The sequence below is a fragment of the Cuculus canorus genome, chromosome 9 (genome assembly GCF_017976375.1).
Source record: "Cuculus canorus isolate bCucCan1 chromosome 9, bCucCan1.pri, whole genome shotgun sequence".
Classification (NCBI taxonomy): Eukaryota; Metazoa; Chordata; class Aves; order Cuculiformes; family Cuculidae; genus Cuculus; species Cuculus canorus.
The window spans coordinates 14049556-14067750 of record NC_071409.1 but is presented as its reverse complement, the minus strand read 5'-3'; the positions used below and the strand labels follow the sequence as shown (position 1 = coordinate 14067750).

General features: G+C 42.2%; 1 protein-coding gene across 21 annotated transcripts in view; it reads left to right on the top strand.

Moving 5' to 3' along the window:
* LPP (LIM domain containing preferred translocation partner in lipoma) overlaps positions 1-18195 on the top strand; it is a 340056-nt gene that overhangs the window by 198267 nt on the left and 123594 nt on the right. For all 21 annotated transcript variants that reach the window (XM_054075104.1, XM_054075101.1, XM_054075093.1 and 18 more), the window contains one exon: positions 10736-11410. In XM_054075104.1, coding sequence (XP_053931079.1) covers positions 10736-11410 — 675 coding nt within the window. The remainder of the gene's footprint in view (positions 1-10735; positions 11411-18195) is intronic.

The window sequence follows — 18195 nt, the reverse complement described above, 5'->3', positions numbered from 1 at the left end:
GTGAGCTTTGGGCCCCATGAGATTTCCTGTTCACGATGAGTGGGCTCTGCATTTAGATCTTTTCACTGGAAAGCCACGTGCCGCATCTGGACTTCTATATTAAAAGGGGGAAGGGAATTAACCTGGCTTAACCTAAGTTTTGACAATTCCGTTGAGAGGCCAGTGACTCATTTAGAGAATTCAGCGAGTCCACAAGGGCTAGAATGATGCTTCTGAAAGCTTATAGAATGTCATTGCTTTGTGTTTTAACAATTGGGTCCTGCAGTGAATTCTTGTGGGTTGTTATGGAAAAGAGATTTATTGATGATTTGTGATGCCAGGATGCTTGCTCTGTGCATAATTTTTTTTTCTTAAAATAAAAATACGTCATTAACTACAGGGGAAAAAAAAAAAAAAGATGCATTGCAGGCTAGAAATGAAATACAGTTTAATCCTACCACAAATTCAGACCCAGGCCCAAAATCTCCCCACTCCCCTTGAGTTCAGGTCTGCAGCTTAATTTGATCTGTGACAAACAAGAATGAAAGCCATGAAACTCAGGTCTGGATCCAAAATTCCTTGCAGTTTTTGGGTGTCCACTGCTGAGTTTTGGAAAGCATTGAGGTCTTGTTAGAACATTGTTGAAGCCAAGCTGCTCAAAAGGACCGAATTAATACTCCCTAGTCCCAAAGTTTTTAGCATTTAGCACTCCTGCCCCAGGGCTAGAAAGTCACTGTTTCATATTCTGAAGTTAAAAATGTCAAAATCAGTTAGGCTGTAAATCCCAGTAGCCATCAGGATGCATTTATACATCCACCACAAGGAAATAAGTGAGGAGAGAGGGAGGATATGTCTATTTGTTTTGAATTAACTTGGTTTTGCTTGGTTTTAATTCCTAAGGCAAAACTGTTTGTGGACGGATGCACAGGTCAGGGTGCACAGCTGGTCTGGGAGGTGGACTGGCTGATGTTGCTGCCATTACGTGCCGAACTGGGTGCTCGGACATGCTGAGGTTTAGTCCAATATAGGCTATATTTAGCCTCAATTGTAAATTTCCTTTGCTTTTGTTCAGATTGCAGCACTATGAATTGCCAGGATCTCCTTACATGTTGAGTTTTAAGCAAAGGTAGATGATTATTGCATGGAGGAGGTTATATCTGTAGGTTTCATTATGGTTTGCATAGAAACCTCTGCTGTGTTCCCAATAGGCAGAAACCCCCTCCAAATTTGTAGGCAGTAGCTGGCTAGATCCTGATCTGCCACAGCTAGTGTATTTAGAGAAGATCTTCTGAAGTCAATAGACGTGCTTAAGCTGGCAGCAGTGTCACTGAGATCAGAATCTGGCTTGATATAAGGCATTTGGAAAAAATATAACTAAGGCAGCAAGGGGTATGAAGAATATTCTGGTTCTCAGCTGTGACTGTGATAACCTTAACCCAATCATCAGCCATGGAGCAAATATCTTGGGATGTTATTTTGGTCTAAGAGCAGTGTAAGCGAGGAAAATTGTAAATCATAACTTAATTGGGCTCATTAGGTCATTGGTGAAGAAGTTCAGCAACCTTCTTTTCTTTTTCTAAAACTGCTGAGCTGAGGGGAGTACAGCACTTCAGAAAGCTTGGTATTGCACTAGGATGGGGAACTAAGTTGCATCAAAAAAAGGCATCATTTTTGGAGTAAGTATATAAGCTATTCCACAATATCAGTCATTAAAAACACAGCTCTTGCATTCGAGTTAGGAATGAAGAGAAGACTTCTTCACTCTTTGTTTTTTTGGTGGTTTTTGTATTAAAACTTACAATGGCTATTTGTGGTTTCATTTCCTCAAGGCATATTTAGGAAAACTGGATTAATTTATAATGCCATTTGCAACAGAACCAAGCCTGGTGAAGCAATGGATTTGACATTGCTTTACAGAGGCTTTCTAGAATGATACTGTTATGTGTCTTTTGAGTAAACACTTTATTAGCCATATATTTAATGCAATTATATGTTTTCTATGAAAAGAGGAAAATAGTGAGGAAACAGTAATTATTCTGCGTTAATACCTTAACTTAAAAATATTCTGACTTTCTGTATTGTTTTATGTTTGAATATTTCTGTGGTACAGATGGCATTTTTTTCTTGTGCTATAAATTAATGCTTTCTTTCACTTTCCCGACTTGTTACAGTACTGACCTGGTGTTTTGACTAGACATGTTGCAGTGGGTGAATTTTATGTATCTTGGTGTGTGTATTTATATACCTACAGAATAATTTTAAAAGCCACAGCAGGTGAAAGAAAACCTTTCCAATCAGATAAGATTTCTCAACATCATACTTGGAGTCTGCGATATTGTGGAAAGACCTAAGGTATTTCGGGCAGCAGTGATAACCCAGGCAGACGGATAAATGAGGGAACGTTCCACTCCACTTCCCAGAAGGAGCCATCTGGGAAAACAGTTAAATTTGACCTGTTGTTGGAGCTCACCAGCCTTTTGGAAAGGTGAACATTGAACCTAATAGGAAAATAACCTCTCTGTCACATCTGCCTGTCTTTTATGTTTTGTTTTGTTTTGCTAGAGCTGCTATTTCTTTGGTGAAGCCAGATTGTTTTTCTCCACTGCTAACCATTAAAGTTGCTAACTTGAATCATTTTGTAGCCCACTAAAAATACTGGCGGATGATGGTGGGTTCTGGACCCCAAGTGAACCATAAGAAAGCAGATTTTGTATGAACACAGAATTGCTCACTGATGCTGCTGCTCTTCTATACTACTTTTTGCACAGGTTTTAAAATATGAGGAAGAGAAGAGTAAAAGCACATGGTTTTCACAGGAAATAGAGGCAATGCTAACACTCAAAAATGTTTATGCCTTGCAGTAGGATAATTTTTTTAATCTGATTTACTGAAGTTTTGGAATTTGAGAAGATAAATAGGTTATAAATGCAAACAATGTGGCAATTAAACAGAATAGTTAAATTAATAACAAGTAAAAAGTAATGAAAGTAAACCAAGTAGTGTCTGAATGCATAAGTATTTCATATTATTTTGTATGTGCATATGCACACTCTTTTAATGTTTTCTAGATTCATAGAGAAAGCTGGCAAACTCTACAAACAGTCTAAAATTCCTTTGCAATTTATTAAGAATTAAGAAGTTTTTGGACTGTTTTTGCACTGTTCTTTAAATCTGTTTTTCAACACACAATAGAAAATGATAACTTTTCCACATAAGTCGTAGAATATTTCTGCAGAAAATTTCTTGAATTTGTGTATTTTGTCCTGTTAATCACACGTGCACATCCCTTCCCCTCTGTCATGCATCTTCCATTATACCGTTTTAATCCATTTTTCATAATCATGATACACATCCATGGATAATGGCATTATACGTGTAACCCTCTGACCTGCCCATATTTATCATGCACATAAGCTTGTTTTCCATTACAAATAGTGTTATAAAAAGAAGAAAAAAAAGTTTTCAAGTCTGTGGATGGCATAATTATGATACTTTTAAGTTTCACTAGCTTAGTAATAGTAAAAGTCATAAAAATACTTTACTTACCCAAAGTTCTTATTTATGGGGAGGTGGGGGCTTCCCCATGGTCAGGCAGTACAACATTTTGCCTAAATTAAGCAAGGAGACTTGTTCAGCCTGTTAGAAGGGCCCAGTTTGATGGATGGAAATGCTTTAGACATTGCTGCATTACTAAGCCTTCAAGAAGGTGCTCCTTAAGGAGCTCAGTTGCACAGTTCCATGCATGTAGTGACTTCTGTTCATATGTTACCACTCTACCCTTCTTGTGATCTTTTGTCCTGGAATTGTATTCACTGGTTCTGCGTTTTGATATAAACAAAGGGCTGTGGGTACCGCTCCTAATCTAATTTATGACTGAGTCAATGTGCCACTGATTAAGCCGGTGCAAAGGGCTGCCGTTGCATGTTCCAGAGGTCCAGATCGGTGCAAATTTGCCGTTTTAGTGATGAGAGTGGGAAATCACGGAAGTATCCCAAGATCAATTCAGGAAACATTTAACTTCTCATGACTGTTACCTCCGTAGCTTTTTGACAAAGATATTTCTTGTGCTGGTACCTGGTGTTCCTGTAGATGGAATTGCTACTGCATTTGAACTGGTCAAGTGGAATTGCTTAAATAGGAGAGTTTTAATCATAACTAGCCCTTTCAATTAATGAAGCCAAAATGATGGCCCCTGACTGTCCACCAGAGCTAGAAGTATTTAGGTCAATTGCTTGCACATCTTTTAAATCTGGTCTTTCATATAGTCCTTCTCATAAATACCAGATGATCACACATCAGAAAGGGAAAAACAAATAAAAAAGGTCATAGTAGTCATCGTAGTGATAGTATTGGGGTAAACAAATAAAAACCCAAACAGAAACCAAGAAGGAAAAGCTAAATTCTTGCCTGGCATAACACTGTTGTGTTTTGGAGACCAAACTTTTCAGATGTGTTCAGGTTCTTTGGAATTAATGGAGCGTTGGAAAGTGGAAACCCAGATTGCGTAAAACACTCGACACCCATCCTAAAAGCTGAACTAAGGTCTATGTCTATAACTGCACATATGGGTTGTGAAAAGTTGTTTTCCACGATAAAATATTGAAGGTCAACTTGTTATCAGCTTCTCTTTTGTGGACCCTCTTCTCCCTTGTGTTTCAAGCTGGCCTATCACAAGAAGTACACAAGAGGTTGTGAACTAAAACATTAACAACTATGTTGACTCCTTTTTCACCCGCAGTAACAGCTGAAAAATAGATCAAAGCTCAGGAGCGGTTATTTTCTTGTGACAGTTTATGGCCTGTGTAAGGTATTCTCTTCATTTGAGAACCAGAGATGAACATTTTATTAGATTTTTTTCCTGTTCTTTTGCTGTAGTGCCTATGAGCAATGCATTCAAATACCTTGATAGCTTCTCGTGATCAAGCCAACAAGCTGAATCCCATATAAACACATCTGGGAAGTATGAGTGTGGCTGCTGATCCATGCACAGCCCATGCCTTCGTGACACTCACTTGTCAGCTGTAAACTAGAAATGGGTGAACGATGAAACTGTAAAGAAAAGCTTCTTCTGATTATAAACATGTTTTGGCTGACGATTTTAAGGTTTTGGACCCGACTTCAAAATTTTGGACTGGGTTCTAAGAGCATTTTGACACCTAACAAAATCTGTGTTAGCAGCTGAGCCATGTGCACCACAGAGGAGCAGTGCAAGGGGGACTGATGTGTCCTCAGTGCGCCTGGCCTAGTGTCTGGACATTATAAAGAAGGCCAGAAAATCCAGCGTATTGAAAATACATCAAGTGTGCTGAATGGGGCAGTGCATCGGCCCAGGATCTCTGGACATCCAGCAACTGAGAACTCCAGACATCTGCAAGTCTGAAATGAAAGGCTAGATTTCTGTTTTTCAGCCAGATGTTATTTCATACAGAAAAAGTCCAGCTTGTGCCGGTGAACCATGCAGGAGAGTAGCTGAGCTAGGAAGGGAGATGCTGCAGCGGCACTCTGAACTGGCAGCCCTCTGGGAACACTGCATCCTGGGTTCAGCTCACTGGTGGTTGGTAGATTTCTGCCTTTCGAGTAAGAAGGGTTTTCATTCCTATCCCGCAGTAAATAGTGACTAAAATGCTTGAAAAAGGCAGATCCAGGTAGAGCTGTGGTTCTCAACCTGTGCTCTGCAAACCCTGGGGGTCTGTGGATCATTCTTAAAGTAACTAAGAATTAAGGGAAGGTAACTTATAAAAACATGTTTGTTCTCAGTAGACTAAGTCTCTCCGTAAAGGAGCTTGTCTCTCCTGAAAAACATTTGGAGGCTGCCAAGCATAAAGGTTGGAAACCACTGAGCTGTTGTAATGTATCTTTATGTGCGATAATTTGACAGCTAAAGGGCTAAAGCTATTCAACTGTACCTTTATGAAAAATGCCTGGATAATTGAATAGAATGTGATAAACTTTGTGTTGGCATTTTTGATCCAGTCTGTGAAACTGAATAACTGAAAGGGTTCTATAGAAAATATTCTACAAATGCACAAAATAAAAGGTGAACGAAGTTCTTTTCATGAAGGTTCCAGCTGATCACATAGAATCGTGCTCCTGATGTAGACTATAGTTATTCTGTACTCTTTTAAGATTTAGCCTTGACAGGTGGTATAGAATTATAGCTTGATTTCTGTAGAACAGCAGGTTTTGTCCCTAAAGCCTGTGTGATGACTTTTTAGTTGTAGGTATATGCTGAATTTAATTTAAATCTATGTAAATAGTTTCTACAGAATGAAGAATCATGCAGATAGTCAGGATTTCGGGTTTCCCCACCAGCGCATCTTGGAATCCAGATACCCAGCTTTAACGGTCAGACCACTAGGACAGCACAGGTTTATCACTACCATAGACTTCTCATACGATGGCTGGTACAAGAAATCCCTGCAAATATTTCTAAACTTTCACTGTCTTTAAGAGAATAGGGCAGGAGTTACCAAGCAAAATTATTTCCGTCATGGTTACACGTGGTAACTTTCTTTAGGAGAAGTGTTTTGGGGTTTTTTTCCTCCCACATTGATTGAGTATTACTTGATTTTGTCAGTATTAGTTCACCTTTATTTGAACTGCTGGATAATTCATTTGTAGAAGAAGCAGTACATTTAGGTACTTCCATCTGTGTTTAAACAAGGCTCTTGTGCTTTCCCCATTAAAAAAAAAATATTTTGCATTATAATGCTTGTGGTAGATGAAGTTCTGAATTTAACTCCTTCGTACTCTGGTTTCTCTTAACTCTGTGTTATCAGCACCTGGGGTTTCTAGTTTACTCTCTCTTTGCAAATATGAATTTGCAAGGAGGGGTTGATGGTAAGTAGCGTGGTTCTAATTTGCACTTGTGAAGTGTGTCAGGCAGTTTCATATAGTGCCTGGTGAGCAGAGGAAAGCCTGTCTTCCTCTGAAAACAGTCCTTAGAGGATGTCAGAGAGTGTGTTTGGCTGCAATAGTCACTTGCAAATGCAGTATACTTTTGAAATGAGCTGTCCAAGAGCTGCTGGAGGAAGGGATACTTGCACTCCTATGAATCCACTCTTTGTTGTTCTCCTTTTCCTTTCTCCTATTTCTACTTGTTTTCATGCTTCTGGGCTTTTACTTTTATGTGCTTTTGGATGCGTCTACTTCATTGCGCTGGTAGTTCTGTGGACTCCTTTGGATGAAACATTCGTGACAGTCATCTGTTTTGCTAGGACTGTACCCAGTGGTACAGGTAGACCTTTCCAACTTTTTATTTATTACTCCCTCTCCATCTGCCTGGCGTCTTTTCATCCATCCCTTCTATCCTCCTAGTGCCTTTCAGACATCTGTTGAAATCACTCTTCCCTGTGGTATCTGAGTATCCTTTTCTCATCTTGCTGCGCATGCCTGTCCTCAGAGTAGGAAACTTATCCATAGTTCATGTGCGTTTATAAAGTCTTTTCTTAATCCATTATTAATCTAGACGTTTAAGCCTGGGGTGATATTTGAGTGCACAGCTAGATATGCAGAAGACTGGACTGTGACCACTCGTCTCTCTGTCAGGCAAAAGGGCAAAGGATTTATGGTGACCTATGCCCTTGCTCAGGAACTACAGCCCATGTTCGTCTTGGAGTCTCCATAAATCATCAGAGTCTTGTCCCGTTTCTCTACTACACACCACATTAACTAGCCTTACACCCTCTTCCTCCCCCTAAAGCCCAGCTTTCATCACACGCTTGCCCAGTACCCTCAGAGGAATTCAGAATGAGTCACTCACGGTGCCTCTGGGGACTCTTACTGATGCAAACTTCCTCCTCCTCAAGGCAGACTGTGGTTTGAATGCCACAATGCAGCCGGTACTTGTTAGCTTGAGCCTTTGCTGTGAGGTTCATGGCAAAGCTTGTTCTCTGGCCCAGGCACCCTCAACTTGCTGCCCTCTCTAACTGTGCTCTGGTGCAGGAGAGGAGACTCTTGGCTCATCCTCTTTGTAATGTCACAAACGTGGGAGTGCCACGTGCTCAGTGCCTTTCAGAGTGCCAGTCAATAGGTAGTGAGGAATTTCTTGGAGAAAGGGTTTATCATTCATTCTTAAGGTATAGTCGAGTGCAGGCAGGAGACTGGCATAAGCACATTTATTCAAATGTTATGTGGATGTTTATATGTAAGACTAAAGTCCCCCCATTTCATTGCAAGAGCTTTACTAGCAGTCTCATCACCTGCTTCCAGAGTCTGCATTCAGAAATACAAGATGTGATGAACAGGACTCATTTATGTTGTTTTGTTTTGGGCTTTTCCTCTCCTCCCAGTATACCATTATCTTTAAAACATTATCTATCTTCTCCCCCGCTTTTCACATGGAAAAAAAAAATGTGCCTTTCTAGTGGTAATTACACAGTGCTGTGTTATGGACCTTTCATCCCATTATAGTAAGTGGACAAACTACTGTCATTTCCAAGAATGAAAAAGGTGAGGAAATGGGAAAGTCTCTAGCACTCATGAGCATAAATTCCAAGCTGACACAGGAGAATAATTCCAACAGAAAGCAAATTTTTTGCTAGCAAGGAGCACTGGTCCAGTTGTGCTCTGAAGCAGGGATGAAGGAATGCCTGGTCCTCATCAGGTATTTCAGAAACAGAAGAATCAGGCAATATTAATGAAGGGCTACAGACCCTTAACCTATGTGCTCTTGCAGTTCATCTGGGACACGGTTCAGCTCTTCCTTGCTCTCAACTTCAAAATCTCTTCAGTCTGTCTATGTACTGCCTTGTCATGGATCTGTTGGCAAGGTCAGAGTTTGAATACATTGAGATGTTTTTCCTCCAGCAGAAATTTGCTGCCTTATTATTCCTCACCTCTGCAAACGCACCTCTTACATCTCTCAAAACAGATCAATGCTGTTATTTGCCTGTATTTTTCTCATTTATAGTGATTCCTCGTGGGAGGTTTAAACTCCCACGGGAGGTTTGCCCTGAAGATGTGATTACAGGAGTAAGGTCTTTACCAAGTGCATCAGCAAAAAAAAAAAAATCTATTTGCGCATGACTAGGGAATAGGTACTAGCTTGGTAGTAGAATTCCTTGTTCCTTTGGTAGACTTGCTTGTAGGCTGTGGACTAGAGGTTGAGTAGCTTGCTGTTATCTCCCTTTTCTTGATATTTGGGTGTTTCCAGATGCTGGGGTGGGATGGATATCTGCCTTTCCTCCCACCTTCTGTGGAAGGTGAGTTTGGTACCCTTGGAGGCCTGCAGAAATGGTTGGTTGAAGTTCCTCTCCAGCCACTGGCCAGGGCTGATTTGGCAGCAATTTATTGCCGCCACCTGCTGACAGGCAGAGGATTTGTCTGGCCTGGATAGAGCTTGTGCATGGAGTATCCTGATGAGCCACCACTGCCCTCTCCCCTGTCCTGTGGTCTCAGAAGAATGTGATGGGGTAGTAGGCAGAGGTCAGGGTGCTTGCATAAAGCAGAAACATCTGGGAACAAATAAAAGATTGGTCATTTTGGGAAAGATGGCATGTTTCTCAGCTTGAACACAACCATTGGTGAGAACTGAGCTGTTCTGACTTTGGGCTGCCGTTAACTTGTAGGTTATCAATTTGATTATGACTGAGATGAGCTCAGGGCAGAAAGTTTCTATGACATATAAGCTCATATAACTATCATGTTTAGTGCAACAACAAAGAAATACTGCTAAAGCTGCATCTTGATTTTAATGCTTCTCTATACAGGAAGGCATGAAATTCAGGTGTACTGATTCAGAATAAAGCAAAATAGAGAGGGGCTAGAAATTTACCTGGTTCTAAACTCCAGAAATTCAAGTTTGCTCTTTGATTTACTAAGAAGTCTTAATAGTGATCTTCGGTGTTCTTCAGATCCTATTTCACATTGTTAGCTCTTTAACAGAGATGCCCTTTCAGACTGGTGGTTTTGGATGTGGAATTTAAATAAGACGTAAACTAGATAAACAAGTACATTAGGCAGAAGGATGTACGATGCCTATTAGGACAGTGTCACTGCACTATATCTTCATTTGGTGGCCACATTGCAGGAAGCGGCAGCGCTTACTGTGAACCTCTTCCCTTGGCTGCCTGAGCGCTGCCATGCCGAGGGCTCTGGTGCAGGGTTACACGGCTGCCGTGGCGGGATCTGACTTCTGAAGCTCTCAGGAATCCTGGCCGGCTTTTTGCCCTTTAATGACTTGTGTGTAACATTTGCCTTCACTGGGGTCACTCCAGGCTTTCAACCAGCAATGCTTAGAAGCAGAGCCGTTGGCAGGGAGACCTCCGTATTTTACTTTGATCCAAGTTAATTCTTATGGCTTGAGGGCTGCTTTCAGGACATCCCGTTTTGCTGCCTCCATAGAGACTCTGATGTCATTTTGTCTCTTTGTCAAAATGCTCTCATTTTCACAGGAACGCATGGGTTTCCCCCTACTTATTCTCCACTGAGTGCCTCTTTTTCTTACATTTATTGTGGTTTAGTTTGTTTGTTTGTTTTGAGGTAGAGGAGAAAAACCCCAAGGAAAAACAAAATGCTGTGCATGGCGGTCTGCTCAGCTGCTGTGGCACTGTCCCTGTTCACTCAGAGCAGGGAAAGGTTCCTGTAACCATTTTATAATGTGTGGTCTCAGGTATATTCCTGCTTTCCTAAGAAGTTGGAGTTGCTGCATGGATGTGACTGTAAAACTCCATTGCCACCTAGCCCCTCGCTGCTAGACCTGATACCCAAGCGGTCCCTCTTGCTGACGCTGCGGCTCTCTCTCCTTGCTCCCTAGGGCTCCGGGACCTCGAGCAGCTCTGCTGCCACCACCCCATCCGTGTCCACCCCTGTCACCGGCCACAAACGGATGATCATCCCTAACCAGCCTCCCCTCACCGCCACCAAGAAGTCCACCACCAAGGGCCCGGGGCAGCCAGCGCCCATCCCAGTGACTCCAGTTGGCACCCTGAAGCCGCAGCCAGTGCCAGCATCCTACGCCACGGCCTCAACCCCGAGCCGCCCAGCCTTCAACGTCCAGGTGAGGACGGCGCAGCCCAGCCCGCACTACCAGCCGCCTGGCCAGCAGCCTGGGCACTACGGCAGCCTCGGCCCCGGCCAGCCCTACGCTGCCCCGCCGTCCCGCCCGCCTGGTGCCCCGCAGTATGGCGCTCCACAGCCCCGCGGTCCCGACTACGGCTACGCCCCACCACCTGCACGGCCCTCGGAGCCCTCCTATGGCTATGCACCTCCACAGAGCCGCTACCAGGACCCCTACTACGGGGGATACGGAGGCAGGAACGGCTCTGAAGCACCCTACGTGCCGCAGAGCACTTGGAAGGCTGAGCCGGTGTATCCCACCAGCAACACCATGGGCCAGGCTCCTCCTGGACTCTACCAGCCACCCGGCACAAAGAAGACCTACATCACTGACCCAGTGCTGGCCCCACCGCCGTCTGCAATGCAACAAAAGGTAGGAGATGTGGGTGTTCGCTTGCTTCCCCAGGGGAATGGAGAGCCACATGGCAGAATGTGTCCTGGGAGCTTTCCTGAAAGGCAGTGGAGGGGTTAAATGGTGCCTGCAGGGGCTCAGGGCAGGGCGCCCTCCATATGGCTTTCTAAAAGCTGGAAATAGGGAATGCTCATCTGGTTTGAAAAAAGGCATTTGTAGGAGTTGGTCAGCCTCAAACAGTGCAACTGTGTGGCGGTGTCACGCTGTGAGCAGGAGGGAGGTTTTGTCCCTCTGACATGCTGCTAACAGAGGAGCTCATTGGCAGTATCTCCATATGGCATCACTGCACTTGGGTCTTCCATTCTGAGCCCTCACATGATCAAACAAGAGGTTGGATATAAGCTTCTGCTCCACGTGCTTGTGGAAACCTTTGGTTCACCAGGCACATCCTTCCTCTTCTCATGTGGATAAGGAGGTACACAGGAGGCTTTTTGACGGTGGTTCAGAGCAGTTGTGGAGGTTGACCTCTGGTGTGTTGCTATTCGAAAATCACTTATTGCTGAAACCACATGGAAATGAGTTCCCACAGACCTCAGCTCTGATTTTCCTCTCAGGTGGTGGTACGGCAGGTGGCCTCCAACTACCTCATAAAGTGAAAGGGATTTCAAATAGAAAGTTGAACTGATCTGCCTGTTCTCTGCCCAAACTTGGACCCTGACTGGCTTTTGTCACTTCTGCTGGTGGCCATCTCTAATGTGGCTCTATGGGGGACACAGGGGCTTTGGCTTTGTGTGGTCCTCGTAGTGTGTGATGAGCTTAGGCTCCACTGAAGGGTGAGCCCAGGCAGGGAGACAGTGAAGCCACTCTGGCTCGTCTCAGCACACCACTGCTCTTCAGCTTGTGGATGCTCACAGGGAAAGGGGAAAAAGCTTCTGACACATAACAGAAAGTCTGTCTTTTCAGTGTTTCCGTCACTAGCAGCACACAGACTGTTTTCCCTGAATTCCAAGTTTCCTGACAGTGGGAACTTTTGAAGGCAAAGGTGGGCGGTTTAGAGAGGGCAATAAATTAGAGAAGTCCTTGAAATATTATCTACTAGAAACTAAGAAACTGCTTTTTGTCTTTCCTTCCCTTTCCTTCCCAAGAAGCTAGGAATGAGGAGAGAAGTAATAAACTCTTAGCTCTGCAGGTACTTGGTATAGAGTTTAGATTAGAAGGTATTGAAAGACACAAAATTTGCACATAGCCTTAACTGGTGTAAATCGTTGTGGTTCCAGTGGAGTGACTGAGGAAATGCTGAGGTGCAGCAGATCTGTATTTAGACTTCTATAGATAACAAGTAGGCTTATGTATATAAAAAAATTTAAAATTTTAGTTCGGTCAGTATCTCTATGGAAACACAACTCATCTCGAACCACAAACAGCACAAGCTTGTTAGTCTCATTTGCATTACAAAGCTGGAGGGACCATTTAATTTAGCTCAAGTTTTGGGTTTCATGTATGATTTTATATATATATTTATAAGTTTGTGTGTGTGCATGTGGCATTTCAAATACACATGCAGAAATACTTCATGTATATCTCTATAAAAGTAATTATAGTGCTTCTGCAAAACTGACTACTACCTGCCTGGTGATAAATCCCTCCACAACTTTCATTCCCTTCCAGCTTGCTAAATATCTGCATTATCACCTATTTCACTTTTGAACTTAGGGCTCTAACTTATTGGTGGCAGACTGTGCTTGATGGCTGCTTTGTAACATACGTTGTTTAATTGGTGAAGAAATTAAGGTGATCTTAATCTAACAGGAAACGTTCAGTGATAAAACATTGTATGCTTTGTCAGTGGAGCAGTGTTGTCCTGTTTTACTGCATGCTGTTCTCTTCTTTTGCAGACTAACTCATTCATACAATGAACTTTTAGAATGATTTTATTTGAAAGGAAAAAAAGGAAGGCTATGTTAAAGCCATATGTGTGATAGGGAGAATAGTCCGTGTAATTCGGCTTGTTGGTTACAATTTTAATGTATTTTCTACATACAGCTGGCTTCTGTATGTTGTTGTGTTTGCCTATTCAAGGTTGGTTTCAGGCCTTTCAGTTAAGTAAATTGATTTTATAATCCAGGGAAAGAAGCAGGCATTAATACATATACATAAAATGCAAGAAGATCTTTAAGCGTTTTTCTTCTTGCGCAGGAATGATTTTAAAATACGAAACAATTTCTGAGTGTATTCCAGAAAGTCCATTCTTAATTTTGAACGCACTTTATGTGCAAAATATTAAGGGTGTTGCAACAAATCCACTTCTGATTAAAAATTCAATACATTGAATTTACATTCCTTAATTCTAATACATACAATGATCCGTCACTGTGAGAGATAAAATCTTTCACTGAATTCATTTAGGGTTTTTAAAGGGTAAAAGAAAAAAATAAAAAAGGACGTTTATATTTTACACTCTAGCTAGGAAGAGGTTCACGGTACTGTGGCTTTGTGTTTTTTGCTGCCTACTAATCATGTTGAAGTCGCTGCTGATCCAAAATAAATCTGGATCAGTATGGGAACAGCAAATAATCTGTACTGGATCTTAAAACCCACTGAGAACAATGAGTTTTACTCACACAAACATTGTGTTTCATTCTGTCCTTGGGCCACTTATAGAAGTAAGAGTCATGCATGGGAAACCTCTGCATTTTAGTCTTTTCTAGCACCCTGTCTAGCATTAACGCCCAACTCCTAATTAGGACATGAACTGGTGGAGTGCATGTCCTCATTTAAACCTTCATGTGTTTCAAGGGTATTCCTAGCCAGAAAACTTCAGGAGCTTTCTCCTATGGACGGTAGGTGGTGGGGATTTCTGTAGGAGCAGCAGCAGACTTGCGATGAGACCATCGCAGAAACATGTGACTTGACCAGTTAGTCTCGTCGTTTTTGCCAGCGGTGCTGTGCTTGTTCAGACCAAGCCAAAATCTAAAGCCTCTCTCTTAACTTCTCCACTCCCAAAGGTCAGAGAGCATAAGAACAGAGTGACTCATTAGGTACACTGATTTCTGGCACCAAGATGTCCACAGTGGACGATAAAAATGGCCGAGCCAGTTTCCTACGTAGAGAATTCCTGCAAGTTTACCCTATGGACAGAGTTGTTGGAATCCCACCACTGACCAGCTCAGCTATCATTAAATGTTTCTGTCCTAGTCTGGTTAAGACAGCAAATACCCTTGTTGAGCTCTCATATCTCCACGTAGGTCCTTTCACTGGTTTGTGTCATGTTTGAGTGTTTCTGAGATGCTACTGTGTGTCTCCCAGATGGCTTTGTGGATTTTCAGGGACCTCATGTGACTTCTGGTGTATTTGAAGGGTGGCCACTGTAGACACCTGGGAGATCTGTCCTTCGTAGGTCTCAGATCTCTTGTATTATCCTTCTTCTTTCTGAATCTACTCATAGGCCTGGGGAACCACATCGCTCCCAAAGGGACATGTGTATTTTTGGCGTCCAGACTGAGTGCCACTGAAATCATTTGAGACAGCTTGTGTTTTTGGTCCAGAATGGTGGAAACCTTAACAAAAACACTGATCTCTTGAGAGCAATATGACAATTTGGGAGAAACAAAAGTGACTTGTAGCTCTAATTTAGTACAGCATCCTAATCCATGCTCTTTTGCTACACATCAGCTGGAAGGAGTAGGGGAGCAGAGCCCCTTTGGTAGCTGTTTCTGTTGTCACTAACATGGCACAAGTATACAAGTTCCCCAATGTGTTTAGCCCAACACCAGCCACGAGTCCCATTGTCCCCATTTACATATATGCAAGCATCAGTGCATATGGAAGATGACTTCTTCTTCAGACAGCCCTTCAGTGTTGTGCACTGTTCTAGGTAAGCACCATGGAAATTAAATGGGGAAACAACTGGAAATCGGGTGGTAAACTTAACGAGACAGCTTTTGTTATGGTTTAGGTGTTGGTGGCCGCTCGTGATTAGCAGACTTCAACCACCACATCGTTTCCGCTCTGCTGGAGGTGGTGTTTCTTTGCTGCCTGCTACAGCCAGCATCGATACGGTCTCATGAAACTTGCAGTGCCCAAAAGAGGACTGTGACAGCTTGCCGTTTTCTCATTTTACACAACTTTTGTCAGTTTTTCCACTGATTTAATACCTGTGATGGAGACATTTGCTTGGAAATTTCATCTTTGCCTCAGAAACATCTGCTCACCAGTGTTCTTTGCTATGACTGATGCACTTCTCTTGTACTGGTTTAATAATTTTTACAGTCTGCCATCACTCACATAAAGTAGATACCTCCGGCACTTGCGTTTGAACTGAGACTAATGCTCTTGCTGTTTGCTCTTAATCTAGTGACTAGGAATTTTTTGTTCTCTTCGAATGAATAAATGCAATCTGCCAGATTCCCTCCTGCTGTCACAGGGATGTATTCTTTCTTTCTTTAGCTTCGCTTTTTCCTTGTGGAGAAAGGCAGATAGCTTGCTATACCCTGTCTGCCTCCGCCTGAGTGTCTTCTCCCCAAAAATCTCATATCTCCACCCAAATGTCCAGAAGTCACATATTGAAAATGAATGGGATTTAGAGAATGTGCAAAACGATGGTTGAAGTTGGTTTTCTGTCTGTGTGAGACAGTGGCTTCCCATAATTTAAAATGCTAAAATATAACAAAACCAAGTAAAATGAAAAAGTTTTATTTAAAAGATTTTACTTTGGCATGTAAAGATGAAAAAAAAACCAACCAGCCAACCAAACAAACAAAAAAAAACCCAAGAAGGCTAATATAAAATAAAATAAAATAAAATTCAGAGCTGAATTTGCAATTTCAACATGACATTTCAAAATTTCCAGATGAATATGCAGTTCCTTTCTACCCCAAGAATAGCAACAAATGTCAAAATGTTGAGATTCTTCACAAAACGATAATTTTGAGTTCTAACCAGCACTAACTGTGTATCAGCTGCTGTTTCTGTCATTGCGTCTAGGTGGATTAAATCAAATGCTTTTGCTCCTGTTAAAATGAGGAGGGGGAAAAGAAGGCAGTGGTGTCTAACAATGAGATGAGACGCTCAGAGTTTGGACTTGGTGGTGTTCTGTGGACACTGAGAATGATGTTGTCCTCTTCAAGATAATATAAATCTCTGCATCAAAATCTGTGTGGATTCTTCAGGATTTTTGGGTGAAAAGGTACAAGAAGGGCAAAGAGTTTTATCAGAAAAAAAAAGAATTGACTGCAGGAATTCAACTCAGTTTGGTTTATACCCTAAACTTTGGAAAGAGCCCAGTTCTTGGACTGAAATGTGTTTTAACATTTTTGTTTCCGAACTTTACTGTTTTTAATTTGTTATTATATTTTATTATCTAAGTACTCCGTATACTTGAAGGAACCATCTGATAACAGAACAATTAATCGAGTTTGTCTCTTAGGAATCATATATTTGAGTTGCTTTCCTGAAATAGAGAAGCTATGAATTGCCAAACCGTTACCTTGAAGTTAAAGATAACAGGGAGCCTACAGTTACAGGAGTAAGTCAGGTCAGCATATACCGAGAAACCAACTTAAATTTACAGCTTCAGAATGCCGGTTTTGCAGCTTTAGCCTTTAGTCAGCCACAATGGGTTAGTAATATAAGAGGAATAATTGAGAAAGAGGCTTTCGGCATAATACCTGGATGTTCTTTCTTTCTTTCTCCTTCTTAAAATAAGCTGAGGACAATGCCTCCATACATGATAAGGCTTGGGGCAACCTTGAAATTAATTAAGGGCTGTTTCTGTGCTGTTTAACTCTTTAAAATGGAGTGTATACCTTGATAGATACTGCCAGATTATGCTACAGTCTAACAGATAAGGATTTTGTATCTGAGACCATAAAATGTAGTGAGCGCATATTTCCCTATAGGTGGAAAGGAATATCTGTTGGGGAGGCTGTCTGGTTTTCGAGCAGTGGTGTTTGCCTGTGCCCTGAGGCCGGCTGAGCTCAGATCTCTACTTAGCAGCCTGGTCTGAGTCACCTTCCCTGGAGGTGTTTAAGCGAGGGGTGGATGAGGTGCTGAGGGGCATGGTTTAGGGAGTGTTAGGAATGGTTGGACTCGATGACACAGTGGGTCCCTTCCAACCTCGTGATTCTATGATTCTACAATGATGCAAGGATGGTTGGGCTTGCTACCAGCTCGCTACTGAAGCTTTCGGTTTGAAAAGCAGTACCCAAAAAGGGAATTAATTTGTAGGCATACTCTGACTGTTGTGTGTGATGGTGCTTCTGGTTCCAATTCCTTCCATTTTAAAATATACTTGAATGCAACAACATCATGATTCTTCCAAGGCCAAGGAACCAGAGGACATGGTGAAGCTGTTCTTTTATCAAATTATCTCTGTGCCATTGTCAAGTTTATTGCGATGAAGTTAGGATGTGAATGGGGAAACTTGCCCAAGCTTAGGCACCAATCATTTAGCAGAGCTGGGGAAGATAAGGAGGCATGGAGCATCTTGGTGTCATTGGATGGCTCTTCTACTTGAGTTGAGAAGGGCTCTGGCTGCCATGTGTGTGTTAAAGTCTTTGGGCTTATGACCTGAGGATAATGATGCCAACATTAAGATAAGAAACTGCTCACGTGATAGTGGTGCTTTGGGTGATGTGATATTTTGGTCACGTCATTTGGAGTGAATTATCCTACATTTAGATAATTTTTGCACTGATCTCTGTGAAGCAAATTTGTGGTCTTAATCCAGTTCGTAGTAGACATGGCACATGTAGACATATTATAGTAATGGTGCATTACTAAAGCACCACTTTATGTAGGGAGCTGTG